General features: G+C 34.5%; 1 protein-coding gene across 2 annotated transcripts; it reads left to right on the top strand.

Moving 5' to 3' along the window:
- The first annotated feature begins 1,508 nt into the window (after nt 1-1,508).
- LOC138309320 (uncharacterized) lies at nt 1,509-8,823 on the top strand. 2 transcript variants are annotated; one of them, XM_069250497.1, is made up of 3 exons: nt 1,532-1,640; nt 5,677-5,794; nt 6,239-8,822. In XM_069250497.1, exon 3 carries the CDS (start codon nt 6,261-6,263, stop codon nt 7,215-7,217), a length of 957 nt encoding a protein of 318 aa, XP_069106598.1. In that variant the 5' UTR covers nt 1,532-1,640; nt 5,677-5,794; nt 6,239-6,260; the 3' UTR covers nt 7,218-8,822. The 2 variants fall into 2 exon arrangements, with proteins under 2 accessions (XP_069106597.1, XP_069106598.1); XM_069250496.1 differs by lacking the exon at nt 5,677-5,794 and having other exon boundaries at nt 1,509-1,640; nt 6,239-8,823.
- The last annotated feature ends 340 nt before the right edge of the window (nt 8,824-9,163 follow it).

Genomic DNA, 9,163 nt, shown 5'->3' with positions numbered 1-9,163 from the left:
ATACCGATAGCCTAAGATGAGGTAACAACACAAGATATATGCAAGATTAATATTTCCTGTGTAATATTTGATTACTGTGGAGATTCGTTTCGTTTTTTATTTTGCAGTCTGGCGCAGTGATATTTAACTACCGTGCGGTAGTTAGTACGACGACGGGAAACATAAGACGACCCGTGTTATGAAAACTATACCTAACATTTTGTTTATTTCAATCAAATTTTCAGAAGATAATGATGAGTATAGTATTAACGGTAATTTAATAACTTTTGTATCTCCACAAAATTGTCGATCTCGTTTTACATTCACATTTTAAAAATTAAAAGCCGTATCGGAAAGGTCATATTTATGTAGCAGAGATGTATTTACTAAGAAATATATCGTACAGTTCTATATACTGTACACTAAATTGTAGATGTTGTAATTAAAAAAAAAATAATCACTGAATTTTTTTCCCGATCCCTAGCTGTAACACAACACCTTGTCTGTCTAGGTTTGAATGTATCGCGACACCATGTCCACCTGTAAGTGGACACCGTGTCTACATGTACATTTTGTAGGCTAAATCTTATGCACTTTAGATCCGTGTTTACATGTAGTCTAAACAAAGTGACTCCGTGTGCACAAGGGTGTAACCTTTAGTCTACTACAAACTGTAGTGGGCCTTTAATATATAAGTATAATGAAGAATACAATAGAAAATGAAGATTTCTCTATTCAAGCTCAAAAAGTAAAATTATGGTATTTTCTGATAAGAGAACTTTAAACATTAACTGTACATTTAGTCTTTATAATAATGTTTTACCTATTGTTTTAGAAACTAATCATCTTGGTTTTATTATGAATAATAAACACGATTCCTTTGAAAGGATCAAACAGGGTTGTAACAAATATTAAAATGTGGTACTACATTTATATACAATGTAGTATTACTACGCTCCGGTGTACTTCAGTGTGCCCTAAACCCTCTTACTATTTTAAAAAAAATATCAAAATAAAACTTTATTCTTCTGACCTAACGTGACCATACCCCATTTGGTACACGACCCCTTACGGTGACGTTATATGGTTTTGAGATTTGGATGTTATCAAAATCTGATATCATAATACTGGGAAGAGCTCAGCATTTCATTATAAAGTCTCTACAATGGTTTGACAGACGAACTAGAACAGCGGACCTCCATTGATATTAAAAACAAAACTATTGTTCATAGGCAGAGTGTGTAGAATGAAAAGAACAAATTTGATATTTTGAATTTCCATTGTTAGATTTATTTTAAATATGTGCCTGCAGATGTTCAGAAAGGTTTTATTCCGGATATTACCAAAATACTTAAGAAATATAATTTTGATTAGATTGGTGCCTGTGCAGATATCAATTACTACATACATGTATAACAGATCTACTGTAATCAATCAATCATTCTTTACATCCAAAAGCCCTTAGGCTTATATATATATTGGTACATAGAATATAGTGGTGGCCCCATATCCCGGTACATACCCGGTCACGCACAATGTAACTACCCAATACAACACTGACACGCAAGTACCGCAAACGCTGTACGAAAATACATGTACATTTGTGTATATCAAGGGATTTCCACTTTCAGTTTGATCATTGTCTCTAATGCCATGGCGAGGTAAGTTTTAATTCGGGTTTTGACATCCACTGAAAAGTTTTACCTTTTTAGAAATGTAATGGAATTTATGATAGACCCTTAATTGTATTGAACTACAGTGTATACGTATACAATGTAGTTTGTCTAAATTCAACACGTTACACGTATACTATTATTAGTATGTTTGCTAATATTCTTCGTGTTGTGCTATTGTGAAGCAGCATTGTAATTTGTATGGTATGATATACTGTGTTGTGCTATTGTGAAGCAGCATTGTAATTTGTATGGTATGATATACTGTTATTAGTTGATAGTTATTTTAATTGATAAAGTGGGTTTAAGAATAGCAATGGTTAGAAGGTATGGGTGTTGTATTTCTTTACTGCTGTATTGATTTAGATTTTGTTTATTGTAGTTCGATGTAATATAACATTGGTTATTCTATTTCTGTATCGACCAGGTATTTTGTCATATTATGCTAGCGATGTGTAATCGTTTGTCATCTTAATACGCTGATATATATTTTGTTTTGCAATGACGACATGTGAATTGTCCTATGAATAATACATGTATAATATGTATTGGGGTCATTCTATATATATCAATGTGAACTGCAAAGGTCTTCTAAAATTAGCATATGTATACTGCCTTTCTTATAGAAATGTATTAGGCAATGGGCTAGGAGGGTCCCACATGCACCCCCCCCCCCCCCCCAAACCTCCGAACCAATATTTTTCTGAACCCTTATGACCCACTGATCACAAATCCAAATGTTAACATTGCATAAGTTGGGATGAACTTCCGTTTATGACGTCATCAAGATGGCCGCCATCTCGAATTTCACTAAAAATTGAAAAATAGTCATAACATTAACATTTTTCAACCGAAGTAGACAAATGAGGTATCAAAATGACCACAATAGAACAACAAATACATATCAGGACCAAAAAATCCAATATATGTAATGATTTCTACGCAGGAAATGAAAAAATCGGATTTAAAGCTCAAAAATGGTGATTTTTCAGCAAATTTTTCATATTTTGTTTGACGCAGCAAAAATGTTTCCCAACAGCAATCTATTATTTCTTGTAAGTTTTTTTGACCACTTGTCAATCAGTTTAAGCAACAAAAACAACCAAAACCAATGTTAACATCGTATAAGTTCCGGTTATGACATCATCAAGATGGCCACCATATCGAATTTCACTGAAAAATGAAAAAATAGTCATAACATTGACATTTTTCAACTGAAGTAGACAAATGAGGTATCAAAATGACCACAATAGAACAACAAATACATGTCAGGACCAAATAATCCAATATCGCAGGAAATGAAAAAAAAAATATTTTAAGCTCAAAAATGGTAATTTTTCAGCATTTTTTCATATTTGGCTTGACGCAGCAAAATTGTTTCCCAATAACAAATTATTATTCACAATCAGTTATTTGACCTCTTATCAATCTGTTAAAACAACAACAACAACAACAAAAATATATAGAAATGCAAAAGAGAATTGTTATACCATCATTTGGTTTACAAAACATCACCGGATGCGGCATATGATTGTTATTTTTTCCAAACCGCTAACACTACAGTTTCCTGGTGTTTTGGAATTTCCTGAATATAACATTGGCTATTGACGATTTACATATTAACAAATTTGAATTTAAAGTTGGCTGAATATCTAAATGGGACTTCAAAATAATCCATTTTCATGTTCGAAATTTTGTAGACTAGTAGCCTCTCAAACTGAATTATTACAGCAAAACGCTAACTAAAAGCTATAGGGTATCAAATTAAAGTTCCGTAAATACCATTACACTTTTCGAAACATATTGTGTCTTTTAGAATGAGCACATTCATTACTTATTTCCTGTGTATAACGCAAGGAAATATAAGATGGCTACTACAGTGTCACATATTTCTTTCACTAGTTCTTAATGCTAATCATTTTCGTTGTGCGTGCTTTCTCGCTAGAGTGTCGTCTTCGACCTCGGTGACCTGATGTGACATTACATTACCGAGTTACCATCATGGTTCTAACTTGTCAAACTGTCTATGGTCAGAGTTAAGATCAGAAACATCGGCTTCAGGGATGTGGGAGCTCTTCCTGTTTCCAACCTAGTTTCACCTAGATTCACATATTGTATATGATGTTCAAGACTTCCCCGGCATGATGGAAAAGACACCAGACAAACATTCTGCGGAGGGTTGAGTTGGTTCTTCTTAATTCGTATGAAGCACAATTCCTCATTCTTGTGAACCTCAGTGACCATTGGTGGCACAGGTGGATTCTTTGAGGTCATAAATGAGGTCTGCAGTGAAGTTTCACTCTTTGCCAAGTCTGGAAAGCACTTTAGAGAACTTTTTACTGGAGAGTCTTCAATGGTCTCTTTGCGCATACACAAGATGTAACACAACCAGCACCTTCAAGGGAGTGGGGAAAGTCAGACCAATGAAAAACATTTAACATTTATGCCCTCATTAATGACCTCGATGATATCACCTGTGCCATTTATGGTTGCACGAGGGTCCACAAGATTGATGAATAGTACTTCATACGAATTATGGAGTTATGTGCTAAGGAGAACCAATTCCACCATTGGAAGAATGTGCATCTGGTGTAATTTCCATTATGCCATTATACGATATGTTAGAATCTGAAAGAGATCCCACATCCCTGAACCTGTTGTTCCTGATATGAACTCTGATCATGGATGGGTCATAAAAGACTAGAACAACACTGGTAATGCAGTGTCACATGAGCTCATCGACATCGACGACGTCGATCTGGCTTTCGACGAATTGGATACTGATATCTCGAGTACTCTGATTCGGACTGCATGTACCAGCTACCAGATATTCCGAGTCTCTTCAGTGGATAGGTCAGTGAGGCGAGAAAGCACGCACAATGATAATGGTTATCATTGAGAACCAGTGAAAGACATATTAGTGACAATGCAGTAACCATCTGACATTTTGCTTACGCTATGCATAGGAAATAAACAATGAATGTGCTCATTTTCAAAGACACAAACGCTTTGGGAACTGTTAATGATATTAACGGAAACGTAGGCTTAGCTTAGGTTACATTTGTTACGTTATCAGTAGGTGTTGTGTTATTTTTGAGACGCTGCTAATCTACAAAATTGAGGGTATAACAATAATTCTTTTTTTGCATTTCTATATATTTTTGTTGATTGATAGGAGTTCAAATAACTGATTGCGAGTAATAATTTGTTGTTGGGAAACATTTCTGCTGCGTCAAGCCAAGTATGAAAAATTTGCTGAAAAATCACCATTTTTGAGCTTAAAAGCTTATTTATTTATTTCTTCCGTACAAATCACTACACATATTTGATTATTTTTTCCTGATATGTATTTGTCGTTCTATTGTGGTCATTTTGATACCACATTTGTCTACTTTAGTTGAAAAATATCAGTGTTATGACTATTCTTCATTTTTTAGTGAAATTCGAGATGGTGGCCATCTTGATGACGTCATAACCGGAACCTATACAATGTTAACATTGGTTTTTGTTGTTGTTGTTGTTTAAACTGATTGATAAGTGGTCAAAAAACTTATTAGAAATAATAGATTGCTGTTGGGAAACATTTTTGCTGCGTCAAACAAAATATGAAAAATTTGCTGAAAAATCACCATTTTTGAGCTTTAAATCCGATTTTTTCATTTCCTGTGTAGAAATCACTACATATATTGGATTTTTTGGTCCTGATATGTATTTGTTGTTCTATTGTGGTCATTTTGATACCTCATTTGTCTACTTCGGTTGAAAAATGTTAATGTTATGACTATTTTTCAATTTTTAGTGAAATTCGAGATGGCGGCCATCTTGATGACGTCATAACCGGAAGTTCATCCCAACTTATGCAATGTTAACATTTTGATTTGTGATCAGTGGGTCATAAGGGTTCAGAAAAATATTGGTTCGGAGGTTTGGGGGGGGGTGCATGTGGGACCCTCCTAGCCCATGGCCTATATGTATAATATGCAGTATTCTATTACATATTCCTAGGAAACGGACATATTCCTAGGTCGATGTGAAGACATCCGGTGTAAAAGAAGACTCAAGTCCAATATAAAATAATTGACATCCGGTGTAAAAGAAGACTCAAGTCTAATATAAAATAATTGAATTGAACTTTTTGTGACGTACGTATATACATTACTCACTGAAAATTGATCAACTCTCATAGTGGCAATGTTTTGTTTATTGCAAATTCATACATTTAAAGATGCTCAATCACCGACAGAGCAGAAAGGATACTCACAATCTGAACAATAATTGATGTTTAATCGTGTGTCTAATTAACACAAAAAATACATATAATTTGTTTTGCTTTTGGTGCAAACGCAATCAGTACTTCATCCCATATTGGCCATGGTGCCATTGCTGTTTTCGGGACACAATTAATTGTTTTTAATGATTTTATCTTGAGGTAAAATTAAACTCAATTTTTGTGGCGGTAATGGCGTTAAGTAAGTATTTATTGTAGCTGAAGAAATTACCAATTTTTCTGCTCCTGTTTTTGATAGCAGAAAAATGAAATTCGTCAGCGGCGAAACATCTTTAGTTGCTATTTTTTTTTGTTTCAGGTATTTCTCTACATCGATAGAAATGCGGTTGTTTGTAGTGCTTGTTCTGTGTCTGCTTACGAATAGCGCAGAAGGCTTTTTGGGCATAGGGAGGTTTTTTTCGGCAGGAAAAAAGTCAATGAAAAGAGTCGCCAACGTTGTTGAGGAAGAATCGAGGGCTTATCGCCGTATTCTAGAACAGGATGTTGTACCAGAAGTTATCAGCACGCTCAGGAATGTGACAGATTCCGCTACCGAAATCGTCAAGATCGCCGACAAATTGGAACAAAGAATCGAAGCATCCCTAGAAAAGCTAGATGATCTTATTGTGAAAACAGGGTACAGAATAGACAACTTATCTGATCTCATCATAATCTTTTGTACGTGTTTCCTGTTCGTAGTTATTGGATTACTTTGTGACAAAATGCAGGTCACATTGTATTATTTCGCCTTCCAATTTATGCGTGTGGTGTGTGTTGTAACGGTAATGATGTTGATGGTTCGTCTCATCTGTGAGTTGGTTCTTCGTGTACACCTAAGTACTGCTGCTACCATCAAATACGGACTAATTGCGCCAACCCTGTCGGTACTAGTCTGGGCAGGCTTCTACCTGGTTTATCAAACCAGATTTGTGCTAGGCTACTGCCTATGGGGACCACGTTTGATACTGTACTGTACGATAGACGGCCCATGCAGATGGACATATGGTGCTTACAAATATGGACCCGAATCGAACTCAAAGAAAGGATTTCTCCTGTCTATCTTTTTGCCGTGGCTGACACCGCTGGTCTGCTTTGCCGTGTTCCATTTGTTGGCTGGGAATGTTGGCGACGACGACGAATCTGAAGTTGCTGCAATGAAAGCAGGATTTTTGTTATCATACATTTTCTTTGTAACTTGTGCTAACCATTTGAGGATGTTCTATCTGCGACCGGAACCTCAGCAGCACCTAAGGAACATCCATACCCAGAACGGAGCAGTAATGAAGGGGACTAGTTAGGAGAGTTGACATTTCATTTATCTATTCAAAGTTGTTATGGAAGTGATGATGAGTGTAGTGTGAACTGATAACTCTTGGATCTCGACAAAATTATCAAACTCGTTTTACACTTCTTTTCGGTTAAGGTGCATTTTTGAGATGTCTATTGAAGTAGTCATGTGGAGAAGTGAACAAGTTCTGTGGATGTAGCATAAAAATGTGTTTAACATCACGTCAAAAGTGAAAAACGAAAAAGAAATGAATCCAAAAATGATAGAAAATTTAGACAGCACCCAAAAATGTATATATAAAAAAAATGAAACCAAAAATGATAGCACCCAAAAATGTATATATAAAAAAAGAAATGAAACCAAAAATGATAGAAAATTTAGACAAACCCATATACATATACATGTTTATATACATATATATATATAAAAGACGAAACTAAAAATGTAACAAATGGAACAAAAAGACAAATTCATAAATAAAAATATTGAAAAAAATGAAAAAGGGGAAACCCAGTAAATTGCTATGGATTCTTCATGTCGTGGGGCGTTTTTTATAACATAACATGCCAGATTGTTTGATATTGTCAGGGACAATGAATTTTTATAATGTCTTTGATAGCATTTTGAATTTTTAAGTTACTTGCATACTATTTTCCCCTATTGTACTGTTGTAGTTTTGATCATTTTGACATGCAAATGTATAAGAGTTACGTTCTTTCGTCAGTATTGATGGACCAGAATGATCGAGATGTTGGTTTAATTTGGCAGTTTATCGTAACAGCTTTACATGTCTTAAGCGAAACGGCTTTGTTAATTTAACTATAAAAGGAGTGTTTTTATTTTGTAAAGCTCCATAAGTTATTCTATAGTTATTGTAACTTCGTAAACAATTTTAAATAGATGACTTGAATATTAAAGATGCTCCACCGCCGACAGAGCATAAATGATATTCATCATTTGAACAATAATATGTGTTCATTCGTGTATATATGTGCCTGATTAACACAGAAAATAATATAAAATAATTTATTTTGCCTTTGGTGCATGCACAATCAGTACTTCATTCCATATAGGATATAGTGCCACAGATTTTTTCGGGATGCAATTAATTATTTTTCATACTTTTGATTTAAAGTAAAATTAAAAGCTCAAACTTTTCAATGGTGGTAATGGTGTAAAGCAAGTATTTTTTGTAACGGAAGAAAAATACTGAATCGTCTGCTCCTGTTTTAGATAGTGAAAAAATACAATTTGTCAGCGGTGGAGCATCTTTAAGTTATGGAACGTGACTACGGGATGGGGAAAACTGCGAAATAAATCTTTATTTTAACATAGATTTACGCACGGAATCTGGCATTTTTTGACGTTGTTATTTGATCTTTGACTTCAACGACTTCGATTTCGAAAAACCTACGTCATAAGGTAATAACCAATACAACAACATTTATTCATGAGTGTATGCCCATGTTCTCTATTAGAGCTGCATCATCTAAATACATTATTATATATATGTTAAAGATGCTCCATTGCTGACAAATGGTAATTTTTCACCATCACAAACAGGAGCAGACGATTTAGTTTTTTTTCTTCAGTTACAAAAGTTACTTACTTTACACCATTACCACCATTGAAAAATTTGAGCTTCTAATTTTACTTCAAGCTAAATATTTGAAAAAATAATTAATTGCATCCCGAAACAATTCCTTTGCACTATATCCTATATGGAATGAAGTAATGATTGCGCATGCACCAAAGACGAAATAAATTATGCTATTTTTTTGTGTTAATTAGGCATATATATATACTATTAAACACAAATTATTGTTCAAATGATAAATATCATTTATGCTTTGTCGGCGGTGGAGCATCTTTAACAGTTATTTAATTTGACCATTGGCCGTCAATAAAGGAATTGAAGAAGTGGCCCTACTACTTGCGCAACCTAGTGTGTGTGAT

Source organism: Argopecten irradians, chromosome 15 (genome assembly GCF_041381155.1).
Source record: "Argopecten irradians isolate NY chromosome 15, Ai_NY, whole genome shotgun sequence".
NCBI classification, from domain to species: Eukaryota; Metazoa; Mollusca; class Bivalvia; order Pectinida; family Pectinidae; genus Argopecten; species Argopecten irradians.
Note: the sequence above shows the minus strand (reverse complement) of the source record. Positions and strands in the feature narration are given on the sequence as shown.

Coding starts and splice junctions, on each gene's coding strand:
- LOC138309320 (XM_069250496.1), top strand. CDS start 1,573: ATGTACATTTGTGTATATCAAGGGATTTCCACTTTCAGTTTGATCATT. Junction 1,641..6,238: donor GTCTCTAATGCCATGGCGAG/GTAAGTTTTAAT, acceptor TTTTTGTTTCAG/GTATTTCTCTACATCGATAG.